The sequence below is a fragment of the Citrus sinensis genome, chromosome 3, assembly GCF_022201045.2.
Source record: "Citrus sinensis cultivar Valencia sweet orange chromosome 3, DVS_A1.0, whole genome shotgun sequence".
NCBI classification, from domain to species: domain Eukaryota; kingdom Viridiplantae; phylum Streptophyta; class Magnoliopsida; order Sapindales; family Rutaceae; genus Citrus; species Citrus sinensis.
Window position 1 is genome coordinate 9,764,003 of NC_068558.1, and position 19,269 is coordinate 9,783,271.

Consider the following 19,269-nt stretch of genomic DNA (forward strand, 5'->3'; position numbering starts at 1 on the left):
TAACAATAAAATTGTACTGTAATATTAAAAAATTACTTATATATTTTTAAATCTCATAAAACTACGTCTCTGACTCAAGAACTATTGGGGAATATACCTCATAGCCTGGGCACCATAAAAAAACTTAGATTTTATTTGTTTCTATTAATTTTCTAACCATTTAATTGTGTCAAAATTTGTGATACCCTAAGCTACCTTGGCCTTTGACTACAAACCAAATTTATTTTTGACTTTGATATTTAGAATGGAAATAAATGAAGTAAATAAATTCATGCATAAAAAGGAAAAATGAGTTGTCTTCTAACATATGTCTACTCATCTTTTGATTAAAGTAATATATGCTTTAAAGTAATGTATGCTTTACAGTAATGATTTTAGAAAGCGAATAGCAAAAGTAGTAACATAATTTATCATGTGTATGTGTATCACACTAAATTAATTTACAAAGTGTGTTATATATTAAACGGGTAAATACTTTTTAGTCTCTATATTTTGAGTTAAGTGCCCATTTGATTTTTTTTTTTATTTTGAAACTTGCCTCAAGACACCCATATTTTTAATTTGTTACACTTTTATCCTTATTTTTTTTTCTCAATTTAAAAAAAAATCCTTACAATAACCTTGTGGACATTAATAGAGGGAAAAAAATGTTAATTTATCAAACTAACCATAAAAGTAAATAAAATTAAATTAAATTTCTTACTATTATTTTACTTTTACAGTTAATTTGATATTAATTTGTATTTGCACATAAAAATTGTTGTAAAAATTATTGTAAGGGTATTATTGTAAAAACAAAGAAAAAGTAAGGACATGAGTGTAACATATTCAGTGGTATGAATATTTTGAGATATTTTTAAAAATATTTGAATTAAATAAATATTTAATTCAAAATAGAAGGACTAAATGGATGCTTAATTTAAAATATATTAATTAATTCAAAATATATTAACTTAAAGAACATTCACCCCCATATTACACCTTGAGATTCAAAGAATGTGTTGTTATTTCATGAAAGATAATTGTAAGGTGTAAGGTAATTTTTTTTTTTTATAGTAAATGATTCTATTTTCAGAAAAACACAATAATTATAATAAAGTTTCGATCTCTATCGGGACCTCCTCGATCCACACCCGAAGTGCCGAATTGGATAAGGCCATTTTTGCTAAAGCATGGCCACTAAGGTGTAAAAGCAAATTTGAAATTGCTTCCACCGCTCAAAACTTGCTCGCTTATAAACTACCAATAGAGGACATGCATTCGTAAATTGATCATAACATTCAGAGAATTCATAAGTTGATGACGGACACGTGAACAGAAGCTTTGCAACGTTTGTTTCACATTTGCAAGCTTATTTTTAGTCTCTGCCCTTAAGTTTTTGATTATTTATATTATTTGCTGTATTATTTCAATTATTTACTTGCATACTTTGGATGCTGCCCAATCAAATCAACAAGAAGTTGCTCTCCAACTTGAAGAGTAAATTTCATGCATTTTCGCATGCCCTTTTTTTTAAATTAAAAATATATATATATAAATTTTCAACGAATTACTGGTCAAAGTAATTTTCTTGAATTCTAAACTTAAGAACTTTTCTTTAAAAAATTTGAGAATTTCCTTTGAATCTCTTAGCAATTCGTGTCAAAGAGGTAGGAGACAAGGTTTTAAAAAGCTTTTATAGTCAAGAGATTTCATTTTCAAAGGCAAAATCAAATTCAAATAGTTGAATTAAAATGTTATGAAAGAAGAAGAAGTCTCCTGTTGAGTCCACATAAAAAGTTTAATTTGGAAGTTATTAATTCTTTTATTACGAGGTGTTCGGAATACAAACGTGACTTTGGGCCTTCGGGGGTACCTTATGCCAACGAAATTGTTGAAATTTGAATTGTGAATTGTATATAGCTAGGAAATGTTGCATGGAAAATTTGGATTAATTGAATTGATTGAAAAGCTTTCAAAAATGGTTCAAGATTTCTAGTTTAATGTTTGAATTCTGAAAGTTTCTTGGTCTAAATTTGATTGAGTTGTTTTAAGTAATAAAAGTATAACTTGTGCAACTCATTCAATAGACTCAACACCATCAATTAAGACTAAGCCCATATTTGGTTGGAAAAAAAAATGAGAGGAGAGAAGAGGAACGGAAAGTGGAGAGGGGGAGGAAAAAATAGAAGAAAAAGAGGGTCAATTTCAATTTTATTATTTGGTTGGACATATAATTCATCTTTTTTTATTCTTTATTACTTTTCCTCTACTCTCCTATCCTTTTCCCTTTTTTCATTTTTTCAAACCAAACAAGCCATAAGCAAAATGAAATGAGGAGAGGGAAAAAAGAACTTCTTCTGAATATTTATAATACTGAATAATTTTGTGATCTATAATTGTGACGTAACAACAACACATACATAAAATAATCTATTTACACTTCAAGAATTTGACCGATTGGTTTTGAAGTAATTTTCTTTGACTAGCCATTGAATTCAAAATTTAGGAGAGACGAGAGATAACTAATTTGGACTTTGCCTACCACTATGTTTTGTAAGGAAAAAAAAAAAAAGTCTAAATAACCTAACTAATTTAGGCTTTGCCCTACCACTATTTATTTGAGGAGTGGGGGGAGGGGCGGTTGGAAAAGACTAACTACGGAATACCGATATTTTGCATTATAAATAAGAAAATAGACAAGGAATTTTGATAAAATCTTTCTATAAATATATTTCACACTTATAATACAATATATTTGAAAAAAATGATTTTTTTAATCTTAATAAAAGTGACAAAAAGCTTAACGTCGTGAAAAAATATTAGTTTAGAAAGGTTATTTACTAAAATCAAAATCGAGTGTTCAAATTGTTTTGTATATGAATCTGTTGTTTGTTTTTTTATTTATTTATTTTAATCACTATTCTCATTAATTAAAATATATTTTGAAATGATTGCATGAAATGACACTTACGTATATTTAAAAACAAAATTATAGTGAATAATCCGCATGGGTCGGTCCATGGGCCGCTTACCCATAAATTATATTTTGCTGGACCGACAAAATCATAAATGAGGCCCACTCATAGCCTACAAAGATAATTGCTGTGGGCGCAAAACTTGCAGGGTGTACATTTGGAGCTTTTCTAACACGTAAATAGATATGTGGTGCTCAATCTTTTGGTTTGAAAATTTGTTACTTCCCAAAAAGAAATAATAATAATAAACGTTGTTTGTTTTACTTATTAGTTATTGTAGACTTCAAATTCAACTCGTTTCATTCTTGAGGTCGAGAATTCAAAGTCTCCTTAATTCGTATATATTGTAATTTTTTTTTTATAAAAAAAACAAACTTGTGATAGGCACATATAATATTCTTTGTGATGTAAAAATGTTTTGAATATTAAGGGTTTGTTTGGTATTGTTTCTGAATTTGTTTTTTAATTTATTTTTGAGTTTAGTTTAAGAATATGTGAAGAACATGTTAAACATGTTCTCACTTCTATAGTTATAAAAGTGAATCCCAAATTATTTGCTTTATGATTTGTTTTTTAAAATTCAGCCACTGAACACGTAATAACTTAAATTTAGAAAAGGAAAATGAAAACAGGGCCTATAAAATGATACTGAACGAGCCCTAATTTATTTGCAATCTGATTTTGTGAAATTCGGATCATCGAGCATATACTTTTTTTTAATCTTAAGGAAGCTAGATTTTAATTTGAACTTTGTAATGTTTTACTGTAGAATTCAGATCATGTCGAATAATCTGTTATTGAGAGAATAATCCTAATTATAATTACTTGAAACAATCGATGATGATTAGTCTGTTTAAAAAGGATAATTACAAAGAGCAAGAAAGTCAAATATTACTTTTGTCGGACATAAATATTATATAGAAGCCATATTTCTTTCCAATTCAAAGTACGTGACAGCAAATTAATAATTATTGAAATCAAGCTTATACATAAGAAGAGGAAAAAAAAGGGGGAGAAAAAAAAAAGAAAAAGGCTATAGATGTTTTGTTTATTGGTAAATGACATGATAATTTCTTTTAATAAAATAATAAAATAGCTAAATATTTATATTCCAAGGGGACACATAGACTAAAGTAGGTCGTAATATTGTATCAATAAAATTGAGGATGATAATTTTACCTAACTTTGCTAGGCGGTGGCGGTGTTAGAAGTTCAATGTAGTATGGGGTTTAGTTTAAACAGCAATATAATCTAAATTTTTTTTAAATAAATAACGAGTACCAAAATTAATATTTATAATTATGGTCGATGTATTTTCATCTGTTGAAACTATTGAAGGATAACTTTTAATAACAAATACATTATTTTTTATGTATATAATTATACTATCATTCAACTATTGATCTTGGGTAGGACATAAATTCATTCACTAAATTCAATTAAAATAATTTTGAAGCAGCAGTAGATACAAATTGTATTATACCAGTATAAAATTTACAGAAATAAAATGTGTTTTACTTATCCAAATTATTAAGTACCCTGAAAATTTCAGTTGATAAAAAATGAAAACAAACAACAATGGAGTGTGACTGTGTGAGTGGCTATAATGGCGTTGAGTTGCTGCAGAAAAAGAATGGTGTTTTAGATTAAAAAAAAGAAAGTCATAACCAAAACGTGTGTTTTTAAACTATAATATCTCATTTTTTTTTGAAATGTTTAAACTATAATATCTCATTTAAAATTGGATAAATGTCAAAATTGATTTTAAAATTTCCAAAAGCGAAGGAGCCCCTGCTAGGCCATCTTCTCGGTAACAGCATTCAATGTTAAATGTCAAAAATTGATTCAACATAGTTCCTTCTATGCATTTTTCTAAGAGAAGCTTTTGCCACCCGATTAAGGATTAGGATCTTCTCTTTGTTCTTCTTTTTTCTTTTTCTCTCTTCTTGCCTTTATAATTTAGTTAAAAAGACTGGCTTACATTGTAAATAAGGTGAATAAACTAAATATTAGACCTAATCTTAACCACTCATTAAATAAAGAGAAGTAATAAGAGGGGGAAAAAATAAACGTTGAGGATCCTGTGTCCCCTGCCTAATTGGGCAATTACCTAGGCCATGGGCATATATATTTTTTAGGCTAGAGGCTAAGCCTCCTAGCTAAAAAATTATTATGTTCTGACCTCTTATGTTTACATGTTTTTAATTTTGACCTCCCCTAGCTTACATTTCGTCCCATTAAACAAAATTATGGTTTCTCGTCAGTGTACCTAGGCATACCCTTGACAAACCTATTAAGCTGGCAGAATGTTTGATTTAAAAAAAACGAATAAAATTAAACCAAATAGGCAAATATCCTTACCTTCACATTATCATGTGTGTGTGTGTGTTTTTTTTTTTTTTTAATGTTAAGCTTATGGCAATTGGTTTGTGATCCTAGTATATACATTTTTCATTTAATTTAATCAAAGTTAGGGCCAGCTTGTGATTGTTGTGGTTGATGAAATAAGCTGCTTGTACTACGCGGATGAAATGAATATTTGATTAAAAGAGGGATTATGAATTTAATCAAAGTTAGGGCCAGCTTGTGATTGTTGTGGTTGATGAAATAAGCTGCTTGTATTACGCGGATGAAATAAATATCTGATTAAAAGAGGGATTATGATTCAGTGCTGAGTTGAGTATTTGTTGAGCAATGAATCATTGATCAAGTTTTATTTTTAATTTCATTTTTATATTTTACTTATCAAATAACCACTTATTTAATACTCAACCCAAAAAAAAAAAAAGTTCATTACTGAATTCTTACCTTTTTAGTAGCTTGCTGTTTGATAAACTCTATTGTTATGGTAACTGTGAGTTTAAAAAGTAAAGTAAATGTGTTTGATAAATTTTATTCCAAAATTTATTATGTAATGGGGAAAATAAACATAGGTTTAAAATATCTTTAATGTAAATATTAGAGTTTATGGAAAAAAAAAAGATATAATTATCTTTTTGTTAAAATATTAAGGTTATAACAAGAACTTAAAAAAAGTATGATATCTTATTTAATAAATAAAAAGTAATTCCCAATTTATTACTAAAGTTGTAGTCAAAATGAAGAAATATATGAAATAAATAGCTTTTAAAAAAATTATCAAATACAATTTTTATTCAAACCTATAAAATAATTGGCTTATAATATTTTAACTTCAATTCTAAATAGGAACTTAGACTAGATAAATTAAAATGAAGTGATAGTTCATTAACTTTTAACATATCAAACTTGGTGGAAAGTTGGGAAGAAAAATGATATATTAAAGTTGATGTAGCATCATTAACGGCTAAGAACCCGGCAATAATGCTAATTAATTGCCCACTAAGTCAAAACTCAATGACTCACGTAGCAAGAATGTTCTGACTTTTCTCTTGATTTAGGTCTTGTTTGTCTACAAGTTCAAGAGTAGCCTACTCATTACATTTAGTTACAATAAAGTACGATCACAAAATTAGTTATATTGCAGAGAGATTTATCAATTTCAATTATTCGGTGGCGTTTATTCTTTAAGTCCAACTATAATATACAAATATCAATATATGAAAAAAATAGACTTGAAATTAAAAAAAATGTACAAATATGAATAAATAGTATAACATTTTAGTTTCTGAGAAAAAGAGGAATTTCGTTAATCATAGTTTAAATCGACTAGAATTTTAAAGTGAAAAAGATTGGGTACAAATTACAAACAAGAAGACTGTACAAATAAAATAGCCCAACATATTATGAAAAGGTAGGATTATTTACACTTTGAACACTTGTATTTTGATAACATAATTTATTACAAAAATACCCATTATAAGAATTACTATTGAGGATAATTTATTATGAGTTAATATAATATAATTACTTTGAGCATTCATTATTCAATCTATATCAAGATGTTCATATATCTGCCTTTTGGTTTAAATTAAAAAAAGAAAAAAAAAAGAAAAAAGATCGGAAGACGGAAAGGAAGTGAAAATTCAACTGCTGCAACCAGTAGCAGCATCTCCTAGCTTCTTTTGTGAATTGGACAATTTTTTTTTTCCAATTGTTATTGCAAGCAAAGAAATGAGTGTAAAAATGAATTGCAAGTGTTAAAATTGTGTTAGAATTTGTTTATAACTTAACTTGATTACGTTCGTTGTAAGTATATACTAATTTTTATTTCTAACTTTGTTGTTTATAATAGTTTTCATGTTGTTACAATAAATTAATTTAAATGGTTTAAGTTAGTACATTTTTGACATTTTAATGAGTATACATAATAAAATTTAAATTTTTAAACTCAACAGACAACTGCACAAAGTAATATAGTATTCAAAGTAATTTTCATAGCGCAAATAGATCCACCCTAAAATTAGACGTACATAATTTTTTATGCAATCGTATTACATTTTACTTGGACCGTGTGATTTTCTATATGGATAAATTTTAGATTGCTCTCTTAGGAATTAACTATATTTAAATTCTAAAAATCTCAAATTATTCTTTTTTTTATTGAAACTGAAAAAATAAGAGAAAAAGAAATGTGCGTCGATGATTTTTTTAATTTTCTTAATAAAAATGGAGAGTAAATTAAAATTTTTAAAAGTAATGGAGTGATTTAAAAATAATTAATTCACGAGAATAATCTAAAATTAACTCTTTCTATATTAACTAAAAATATAAAGTTTATACCCCAAATTTATATTAATGAAGCCTTTCTTTATTTTATTGAAGGGTAATTTTTAAAAACCTCCCCTGAGGTTTGGACTTGTTGCAAGTAGATGGCGAGAATTGATTTATTTGTAAAAAACCCCCTACCGTCAGTTAATTTTAACATTGACCGTTAGTTGACCGTGCAAAGACAATATTACCCTTAACAATAATTTATAAACGAAAATAACTAAAAAAAACTAAAATTATTAGCTATTTTATTCTCTTTAAATTATTGATATTTTCTTAAAGTTCCTATAAAAAAGTTAAAATTAAAAAATTAAAAAATCCTCTTTAAATTATTGATATTTCCTTAAAATTCCTACAAGAAAGATAAAATTAAAAATTTAAAAATGAAATAGTCATAATCTTTATCTATGATATTATAAATTTTTGGAATTGACAAGGATAAAATTATCAAAAAATAGGGTTTGTACTTTTCGCACCAATAATTTTAGTTTTTTTTAGTTATTTTCGTTTACAAACTATTGTTAATGATAATATTATCTTTGCATGGTCAACTAATGGTCAATGTTAAAATTAACTGACGGTAGAAAGTGTTTTATAAATAAATTAATTCTCGCCATTTACTTGCAACAAATTCAAATCTTAAGGGAGATTTTTAAAAATTATTCTTTTATTGAATGAAGTACTAGTCTTAATTTAAATACGACAAAACAAGTAGCCTCCCGCTTGGTCAGAGCCAAGCGACATGAAACACATCATCAAGATTCAAGCGTATCTCAACACGACACGCTACCTCCAACCGATCGTTTCACAAAACGAGACAGTAATTAATTATTCTACCGCAAATACCCTCCAAAGATGGTAAACTCACACCATAAATGTACAAGCACAATCAGCATGTGCTGAGTACAGAGTTCAGACTGAAGGAGTAGTTGCTACACGATACCCGACCAAAGGGTTGTTTATGTCATTTCACATAACAAGACCGCCGCCATTCTACCGAAAATGCCCTCCAGAGGTGGTAAAATCACACTGAAAGCGTGCGAGTACAATCAGCATGTGCTAAGTATAAAGTCAGAGATTGAAGCAGTCGTAGTACACCTAGTTCACTGCATGCCACAACTCCTATCAAAGTCTCATTGCTTCACAAAATATATAGAGAGAGAGAGAGAGAGAGAGAAGAGATTGTAAACACGCAGCTAAATCATTAAAGGGGTCGAAGATTTCTTTGGGGTAAGTGATAAATTTACGGTCTTTTTTATTTTTATTCTGTTTACTATTTGATATTGTGATATATTTTATTTTGGGAAACAAATCTTGTCAAATCCCGAAGCTTTTGGGTTTATTGGTACGTATCGTTTGATTATTTTGGAATTTTTGGTTTGATTTTGGCTATTGATTGTTTCAGTTCCTTTCCCTTAAGAGGCCTGGACGGGAAGGTGGAGTTTGTTTCCGGAGAAATCAGAGGAAAAATAAAAGGAAAACAGAGGATTTATGTCTTCTGGGATTCATCATCTGTCAACTACTGGAGCTTTCAAGAAGCTCTGGTTCTCTACAAATAACTCTCTAATTATCATCACTCTTTGCTGCTGCTGCTGCTTCATCCTTTGCATGCAATCTTGGTCTCTGGAAAAACAGAGCCAAAAGAAACAGAGGATCTTCACTTTGTCTATGCAATCAAGGTCAAAAGGGTATGTTTGTTTTTGGCTGGCATACTGTTGATTTGCAATTGTGTGTGAGTTGGATTCATGATCCATGAGATGGGTTTTTGGTGGGTTTTAGGTTCAATGATTCATGAGATGGGTTTTGGGATTTTTAATTATGTTCTGTTTTGTTTTTTATTTCTGTATTGCAGGGATTCTTCTCTTTCACAGTGCCTTGAGGATTGCTTAAGATTACATTGTACCCTTTTGACTTTGGATTTAAAGGGTTTTGGGTTTTGAATTTTTCTTGATACTCAAGTTTGTTTAAAATTGTTGAAAATTTTCAATTTTTTTTTTTGGCATTAGTTTTTGCTTTTTGGTGTTCAAAGGGTTCTCTTTTTGGAGTCTATAAACTTTAGTTTCCCTATAAAATGCCTAGCCTTCAAAGGCAAATTTTGGATGAAGAAGATTTAAATGATAGCAAGAGTAAAAAAATGCCAAAAAGAGAAGGAAAAAATTTGTCATCAATGAGGAAAGTTCGCATCATATACCACGATCCTGAGGCCACAGATTCTTCGAGTGAAGAGGATGAGTGCTATGATCGAAAGAGAACTCAATTTCCGGGTGCTAGGCGTTGTATTCAAGAGATTTCACTTCCAGATTTTTCTTCTGAAACAAGTGAAGAAACTGCTTTGCAACTTAATGATGATCAAAGCAAACATGATGTTGATATTAAGTTTGACGAGAATAAGAAAAATGAGAGTAAGAAAACTCAAAGGTCATCAACAATCTACAAAGGTGTTAGGCGAAGACCATGGGGCAAGTACTCGGCAGAGATTAGAGATCCATTCCGACGGGTTCGATTATGGCTAGGTACTTTTAATACGGCTGAGGAGGCTTCCAGTGCTTATCAGAAGAAGAAGCATGAGTTCGAGAGCATGTGTGAAGGTGATCTAAAGAAGGATAAGAATTTGTCCATTTCATCTACTGTTGTTGTGTATGAACGGACCGGTGGAGACAACACCAGTGGTTCATTGTCTCCACTGTCCCCATCATCTGTGCTCGATGTCGGTACTTCTATCAGACTTGGTAATGAGCTTGAAAGTCCAATAAAAAAAGAAGATGCATGCAAGGAGAAGTTTCATGACAAATGCAATGTGGAGAAGGTTGCAAAAGATCACAACATCGAGAAAATTGAGGAAATTTGCAATGTGGAGCAACATCTTAAAGAAGAGCAACCTATTTCATATTTGCTGGAAGCGCCATATCTATCACCATCGGTCACAAAAGAACTGGGGTTATTGGATCCTTATACACAATTCCAGGCTGATTTCGCACATTATTATGATGGTTTTGATTACAGTTTCTCTGAAGATCCTTCTGTGTGTGAATCGGAAATCAGCAAGGTTACTGGTTTGTCTAAGTTCGATCATATGCTAGAAGACTTTGCTTGGGCTGATGCAACTCTGGACTTAACATGCTTTTAAGGTTTTCAGTTGAGGATTAATTATTAAGTACATATGGTTAATAAAACTCAAGAACTTGATGAAGAGTTCTTGGGGTTTTGTCATATTTTTGGCAGGGAGATTATAGTGAATGAAGTTTTTGTCTCTCCCTGCACTAGCTGCTACAGATACGAGTGACATATTATATATTTATTTACAAATGTGAGAAATTTATTATATAGAGGCGCTTGGTTAGTTTTTGCTCCATTCCATTATTCATTTTCTATTCAGCATTTGAGATTTCAATGAGACATTAAGACCCACTGAATTCTCTTAACAAAAACATTCCTTCTGAGTTGATCTTGGAAACAATGGATTCAAATTTACAAAAGTAAAGCGGCTATGCAAGAAAAGTTAACAACATTCGAGTAAATTTGGCATGCAAGTGTTGAACAAATATACAATAGAAACTTTTTGTGCAAGGACTAAAGAAAACTATGTAGTTTTTGCTTCAAGAAAAGTATGTAGTAAATCACTGTTGCTTGGAAAAAGATATGCCCAAAAAAAAAAAAAAAAACACACAGTGATGCGGCGGCGGGCGGAGAAACTAATGGAAAGAATGATCACTTGTTATGCAAGAAAAGAGTGGACTTTGAGCCTTGAATGTGGTCGTTAAACGTGCTTTTCATTGTTTAAAAAATAATGAATAATGATGATTTCCATGGGCAGATCAATTTAAAAATATTACAGGCACTTCCAAGTATGCGCAATAATAATAATACATCATATTCAATAGTGGGTTATTGCAAATCAATCGTGGCAATTGAAAATGAAAGATATTTTATTTGTGGTTTTTTTCTTTTCCCTTTTTAATTCGGTACCTTCCATGTGGAAAAATCAAGACAAAAACCAAATACCAATCTTGGAGCTGCCCCGTCAAATCATGGTCCCTCAAGATTCTCAAGTCTTCGGGAAATTAGTTTGGTTGAAAGAAGTAGAAACATCCCTAATCTTGTACAAGCACCATTAAGCTCATAATCACAAATAAATGTTGAGGGGGAAATCATTTTGGATTAGCTTTGAAGCATGGGAAATTTGTGCTAGTCTTTATCTTCGGCTGGAAATACATATAATAGATCATTTTTATTTTTTTTTGGCTTTTAATACATAATTGTCCCATTATCTTACTTTTTACCGTAACTTCTAGTCCTATCTTTAGACCAAGCCAAAAGACAATTTTTAAACTGATTTAGATCCTGATTGTTCTGTTCAATCAATTTACCTTTGCTTTTCTAGAACAAAAAGCAAGATTGAATTTCGCGGTCTTTTCTCCTACTTTTCCCGAAAAAAAGACTAAATTACTAAAAGTTAATCATAATTATTTGACTAAATGTCCTACTAATTAATAGGGTTAGGTGCAAGGACCATCACCAGCCGCATAAACAAATAAGGATTTTTCAACAACTGGGCAACTGCGTGGCCAACGTCTGCGACCGGCTCAAATCATCAGCAGACTCCATGCCACAACCTTCATGAAGATGTCAAAAGTCAAAATATAGGAATGCTCCAATGGGGATTCCAAGTGCATGAGAAAATTCAACTCAGAAATGCCTCAAAAATCAACAGTAGGAAGCATTTGCATACTAAAAATAAAATACTTGAATAACTTGATTATTTTTCATAACCAATTTTGTTAAGTCATTAAACGTTATGAACAATTCAATGAGGAACGAAGCATCAAAATTTTACTTCTCCTAATTATATCTACTTGTACAATATATTACATTGGATACGACTTTCTAGAACTATGAAGATAAAAAGACTTTGATACTCAAATCTCCCAAGTGGATTGAAGCACAGTTTACCTTAAAATGCACTCCATAAACATTGCCTTTGTTACCTTACGGTAATGCAACTTGCCAAAAGAAGCTGTTCCCCCATGCAGTTGGAACTCTTTACGGAACCAAAGCTTCTCACCATGTGAACATGCTGGTAAAGGATTTGAATTGGACCTGTAATCAGGTACCATCACCATTGTTTGCAAAGGCCAGTTCACACACAAGCGCAAGATGGTCACTGCCCCACCTCTGCAAAGTAAAATAAAACCTTGATAACAGTAGAAAGATTACACCATAATCTTATCATTTCCATAAGCATGATTCCTAAAAGAAATGAAGAATAAGCTTGCCAAGTACCAATATGGCATACTAGAAACAGTTTGATTCCATTTTAATGGTGCCTAGAGATTATAGTCAAAATCTTACAAACCAACTGCATTCAGTCCTTGGTTTGGAACCAAGTTACATGACCACATATTACACAGACGTATAAAATAAAAACTACATTGACAAGATCATATATCCGGATAGATGGAATACAGATATGTTTTAAGATGCTAACTTGTAATTATATATAAATTTTCTAGCACTTCACTAGATATGAATTCATCCCACAATAGTGCACTGCCAATTTTGAATAACTGGCAATGAGTAAAAAGAGTTGAAAATAGAAGTAAGCTCAAATTTCATAAACTGGTTACATAAGTTCCCCAATGCAACCTGTGTTGCACCTCATCAAATTTAAGTAATATTCCATTAGATGAGGTATGGCCCATGTTGCAAAACTTGCATCCATGCTTGATGTCTCTCTGACTTAGTCTATCTCTTAAGACAGGTGACTCAGCAGGGGCCAGGGAATGTGCACAACAATCATATTTAAATCTATTAAACATTATAATATGTTCTTATTTAAGGTCTCTGAAAATTTATGATGAAATGAGGGACATAAGGCGTTACTATTTGAAATTGATATTCATAAACATGAATAAGTACCTCAGAAGGAAGTCCTCCATTTCTTCTCAAAATGTTGACAGGCAAGGTTTCAAGAACTCTTACAGGAACAAGTTCCTCTGTGTGCCTACATAATTCACCCTAATCAGTGAAAATTTTCAGGTGCAAACAATTAATTCTTATTTTAGATAAAATTTAACTGAACTACCAAATATAATCCACAGTTCCCATGAACTTGCTGTGATATGATGTCGCCAAGGGTTCTCCAAGATTGTCTCTCGTTCTGTGGCTACCCTGAAGGTTTAACCATGGTACATGTTAAAAAAGAAAAAAAGAAAAAAAGAAACGAAGGTACAAAAGTTACTCTGATGAAAAGCATGTAAAGAATTACATTTATTGGTTTTTCTGCAGTCAATACCCACAAACTTATACAAATTTATCATAGATATTCTCCTCAATATAGATTCCCATTATTATTTCTGTCTGCATGAGACGTGCCTTTATTGGTATTCAGCAAAACCAACTTTTGTCATTAAATTGAGTAGATTGCAGAACCCCAAACAAGTTGTAGAATCTAATGCTTAAGAAACATAGAAGAGCAAGGTAAATGATAGACATCTCACAGGAATTCCAAAGTATGCACTGCAGAGGTTTAATTGGTGCTGAAGTTCAGTGACTCCCTCGCAGCCAGTTGCAAGCCTTAATTCTACGTCAGTCCATTGATATAATAATGGTCTTGAGATAGAAATCCAATCACTGTATCCAACATGCATCAATAAGTTAAAAAGGCCAGACAGCTCCAACATCTAATCAACTAAGACTATACCAGACTGGCAGACTACATCATCCCATCAACAGTTTCATTAACAAACTTCAAAGCTTTGCTCTCATTACAATCACTGATAACCACAAATAAATATTTGTCAAAGATTTCTGTAAACATTAAGCTAATTTTAGGATCAAAAAATAATTAGTAGAAAGGGAACTAGAAAGCTGAAATCTACCTAGTTGAATTCCTTTTCTGAAATTCAATGTCTCTGCATTTTGCAAACTGGCCAGAAATATGTCTGCGATCATGCTGACAAACATCCAACTGTAGCAAATTGCAACAACTACATAAATATCAAAAATTAACAAAACCAACCAAACAAAAGTACAGCGAAGAGGATCTTGGTGCCATGCAAGTCACCCAAGTAGCTACAGGTCTGAAACTGCCCAAGAATTCATTCTCACCTCAGAGGAAGCCAGAAACTGATAAAGTGCACTCTGAGGATGAGATGAAATAAAACTGAGGTCATAAAATGGTCACAGATCTTAAAAGTTAAAAAGCACATAGTAAAGGTAATTTAAAGCTGGTCAATCAAAAATTACAATACTGGATCTTACATTTGGACTGCTGTTCAAGTCACCAGCAAGTAGAACAGGAATGCCACCCCATTCTTGTGAAAGCTTGTAAGCCTTCTCTAGAAATAATCGTATCTACACCATTGCATATGATGTCAAAACCTCACCAAGTTCAATGATATGAGAAACAAAAAGACTTAAATAGAGATTTTGTTTTCCTATCCCCTGGTGACAAAAAACTGGCAACATAACCCTATGGTTTATAATAAATGCAAACCTTTATGCCTCAACCATCACAAAAGAAAAAAGAAGCATGTTTATACAAGCATGCAAAGGAAACTTATGACATTTTTTTTATGTGTCAGAGAAACAACGGAAGAAAATGTTTTCTATAGTAAAATGCTTTATAGATTTTCCACAGTTTTCAGGTATTTGGCTGTAACAATGATTATCTATTAGTTCACCAGTTTGAGTTCAATACAGATTTCTTCTCTCACTTGAGTTCCATATTTACCTTTTCTACCCATAAAATAAGTATTGGAACTTGCATATACAATGTTGTCTCATTCATAATTTATGAACGTACTCTATTTCTTGATTGGTTAGACAAACAATCAAAATAAAGTAAAAAGTAACAGCCTTAAATTTGCATGATAAGGAGGATAACAGTTTAAGGTAGCTGACTAATTTTCCTGCTAGACAGCAGCAGCAGTCAGGCAAGAAAGAAAAGGGTGCAAGTTATCTTTGCCACTTGTAGTTTCTCTATAAAATGAGCTGTGCACCATCATTGTCATTATGATCTGAACATTACATTAAAGTTTGATTTCTCAGTTTCATTTTACAATGAATTAATGGAGGCTTTAAGAATCCAAACTTTTTTCCAGCTCCTAGTCCCTCATGTAAATTGCATGTTGTTACGAAAGAGAACAGCCTCATGCTGCAGGAACTTCAGTTCTAAAAAATGAACAGGGCAGTGAGTACCTGTCCTAGCTTGATGTCACCACGGTTTGGGTTGAAAAGCACATGTATATTTCCAACCACTAAGCTTTGACTTTGGGAGACCATAGACCTGTATAAACATATGCATCTCAGTAATCAAGTTAGTGATGCAATAACAAGAAAAAAGAAGTACTGAATAATTTAGAGGCTAACTTTCAAACACAGCCCCTTTCATGTCAAGAATTAGCATACCAAATGCACCAGCCATAAGGTTATGTTTGAGATTGAGGTGTTGTGGATTTTAATCCACAGTTACAGGGAAGTGGAACCACGGGCTTTGAACTATAAATGGGTGGTGGGTGGTTGAATAGTAAACATTGTGGATACGCTGAACAATGTTTTTTTTCTTTGTAGAAATAACAGAACAGATTTGAGCTTACAATAATGATTCTTCTGCAGACTCCAGTAAACTTTGGTTCATCTGAATTATTAAGAAAGAAAAAGACTAATGAGTAAACCATTAAAACATTATCTTTGCCAAAAAATCTACCATTGACCAGTTTTTCTCCTGAAAACAGACATAAGGAATAAATATCTAGCAACGCACAGTGAATAAATAAAAAAATTAAAAGGAAATGAGTCTTGCTTAGCTTGAAGATTCCGTCTATGTATCTGGATGGCAATGAATAAAACCAGTAAACGGGAACTATGCTCAAAGAATGAGATTCAAAAACTGTTAACAAAGTGAATAAAGAAGAAAAAATATTTTTCACGTATAAACTTAATTTCCTTGAGTTATTATTATTATTCTTACTAGAATTCCAATTTGCAACACTTTTAAACTAAACATTAGAAGTGCTTAGTGATTAAAAAAAAAAAAAGAGGAAGCTGTTTAGGATGGATGTTGGATAAGATATTATGGATTGAGTTGTAACTAGAGAGATCCAGTCACGATGAAAAGCCAGGCCTGTGGCAGTCTTTGCTTTACCAGGAGAGAATCCATGTCATCTCAGGGTCTCGTGGAGTGTTTAAAACGGTTGAATTTAACAGATAAAGCCGATCAATGATAACTAAACAATTGAATCCATGAGATTTTCAGAGATGAGGAGAAACAGAAAATGACTCCAAGACTGCCATCTCATCCAACATGAATGAGAGCTTTCAGAAGTATAACCATTTAAGAAACTGTTTTCATTCCTAGTGCATGTTAAAGGCCCAGGAAAGAAACACAAGAAATTAACATGGCAACATATGTAACCCTACATACCTTTAAAACACAAAGTTGTGCAACATTGTGACGGAGGCCAAAGTTCTGGAACTCTATGTTCTCTTGATGCAAAAGGGTAAATCTGCAACAAGTGTATGACTGACTTACACAAGCATATTGATAAAGAAAAAAAAAAAAAAAAAAAATCTGTGGACAAGATGCTGGTAAGAAATTATAAACATTTTGCAGTGGTTGTAGCTACTCTCAGATCAAAGAGGGAGAGATCCAGATTCCTAAGTGATAGTTTCGCTTTATCCAAAAATCTCTTTCAGTTTCAGGTATAAGAATCCAAAAGCATGCTAAAAAAGCAAATTATATTCTTCTGTAATGAACTTAGTATGCAAATCTCTGGCTACAGTGAAACATCTATAACATATTAGATGTAGATGTGAAATTCTTAATCAAATCAATTACTAATGTAATACATAGCAGTTAGTAATAATTCACAGCTGGAAAGCGGGCTGAGAATCCTCACAGTTTTTCTTTCCAGAATATAGCACACCCATCATTCGCATCACCTGTGCGAGCCTGAAGTACATAGAAATCATCATCTGTGTTAATCAAATCAATTAACATATAGTTGCTGGACTCCAAGTCCGTATGATATTTCCATATACCTTGTAAACACCTCTGAACCCATCCATTTGTAGAAGATCATCCAAATCATCAAAATGGTCAACCTCCTGCACCCACAACAGCGATTTATAATTTTAGTAAAGTTTAACTCAATAGACAACTATTTGCAGCATTTGCCTCAGCCTCATCAGTCAAGAAAAATTTACATATTTAACGAAAATAAAGTTGCATTGGCCTGTTACACCATGTTAACATAAATGCAATGATTAAACTTGCCTGCAAACACAATATGCTCGCATTGTAACTACTCATCTCTTCTCGTATAAGCTTTTTCCGCCTCTCCCACTTCAAGAATTTTGGTGGCACTTTATCATACAAGTCTGGATGCTTCAATGCATTCTCAACACCAAGTATGTTATATGAAACCACCACAAATTTACCTGCAAGCAGAGTATTGAAAAAAAAGTTTAAAATTAATTCTCTGATTAAATGATAATAACGGTTTCATTTTTGAGATATCAATCGGCCAAATATTGTACCTTTAAATTTAGAAAGATCTCGGGAAGAGAAGGTCCACTGGCGATGATCATCTGTGACGCTCTTATGCTTTCGTTTCCGCCGTTTGTATCGATTTCGAGAAGAACGAATTGGTTCGAACCGATTTGAAGTGGGTGGGTTTCGACACTGGTCGGGTTTCCAGGTTAGGGTTTCGGTGATCGTTGCCGTTTGACTCTTTGTTCGATTGTCATTCTCATCAAGCTGCTCGAATTTCAGAGTGCGTCTCCGCTTGGTGGCGTGTACATGCTCCAACGGTGGCGATTGGCGGTTTTCTGGACTCATGTTGTTGCCGGGTAATCTTTCAAAAGCGGTGGCGCGTGAATGATACTTCACAAACTGTCACTCTATATTCCCAGTTCGTTACGTTGACTGCATTTTGTATTACAATTATTTTCCTTTTTCTTTTTATTTTTTATTATGCAAAATTGAAATATCAATTTTGAATTAAATGGGCACATGTGGTTGTCAATGGCACCATCAATAAAGAAGTGTCATATTTTCCCTACTTTAGGCCGGTATGGTTATAATGTAGTAATTAGTTAAATATTTAGTAAAGTTTATTTTTAAAAATAATGTGAGTTTTAAAAATAGTTATATGTAGTTGATAAATCTTATTGTTAAACTGTTATAAGAATGTAATGATTCAAATATACATGATATTAAATAAAATTTATTTACACATTTGTAAACATATACACACACATACATGTATGTATAAAATATAACTAATATAAATATTTTTATTTTATCACTTTTATTTTTTATTTTCTTATCTAATAATAATAATAATCTCTTTAAATTTAAATTTAATGATTTTATTTCTTAATTGAACAAGAATAATTTGGATTTTATAATATCTATGAGGATAAATTTATCAACATATGATTTTAAAAAGTTACTCTTTCACTGTTTTTCAAAATAAGATAGGGCACGATACCCCTTTATTTTGTCATTATCTAGTTTAGCCGTTGGATTATAATTAATTTAATCCAACAAATAGGATTTGAAAAGGGTAAAAATCAATTGAAGTAGGCAACTGCCCAAACCCGTTTCATGTACCAAATT

The 19,269-nt window shown here is 31.6% G+C and overlaps 2 protein-coding genes across 3 annotated transcripts; one reads left to right on the forward strand and one right to left on the reverse strand.

Annotated features, from left to right (window-relative positions):
- Nucleotides 1-8,721: 8,721 nt before the first annotated feature.
- On the forward strand, nucleotides 8,722-11,015 carry LOC102624999 (ethylene-responsive transcription factor ERF118). The gene is made up of 3 exons (XM_006485721.4): nucleotides 8,722-8,876; nucleotides 9,052-9,334; nucleotides 9,499-11,015. Exon 3 carries the CDS (start codon nucleotides 9,718-9,720, stop codon nucleotides 10,771-10,773), a length of 1,056 nt encoding a protein of 351 aa, XP_006485784.2. The 5' UTR covers nucleotides 8,722-8,876; nucleotides 9,052-9,334; nucleotides 9,499-9,717; the 3' UTR covers nucleotides 10,774-11,015.
- Nucleotides 11,016-11,962: 947 nt separating this feature from the next.
- On the reverse strand, nucleotides 11,963-18,615 carry LOC102625286 (carbon catabolite repressor protein 4 homolog 5). 2 transcript variants are annotated; one of them, XR_371431.3, is made up of 15 exons: nucleotides 18,186-18,615; nucleotides 17,923-18,086; nucleotides 17,688-17,753; nucleotides 17,546-17,598; nucleotides 17,071-17,152; nucleotides 16,244-16,284; nucleotides 15,846-15,933; nucleotides 14,907-14,999; nucleotides 14,754-14,786; nucleotides 14,525-14,613; nucleotides 14,144-14,276; nucleotides 13,729-13,814; nucleotides 13,563-13,647; nucleotides 12,597-12,818; nucleotides 11,963-12,259 (listed from the first exon to the last, which is right to left on the reverse strand). XR_371431.3 is itself a non-coding variant. In XM_006485722.3 (14 exons), exons 1-14 carry the CDS (start codon nucleotides 18,484-18,486, stop codon nucleotides 12,750-12,752), a joined length of 1,383 nt encoding a protein of 460 aa, XP_006485785.2. In that variant the 5' UTR covers nucleotides 18,487-18,615; the 3' UTR covers nucleotides 12,373-12,749. The 2 variants fall into 2 exon arrangements, 1 of the variants encoding a protein (XP_006485785.2); XM_006485722.3 differs by lacking the exon at nucleotides 11,963-12,259 and having other exon boundaries at nucleotides 12,373-12,818.
- Between the last annotated feature and the right edge of the window lie 654 nt (nucleotides 18,616-19,269).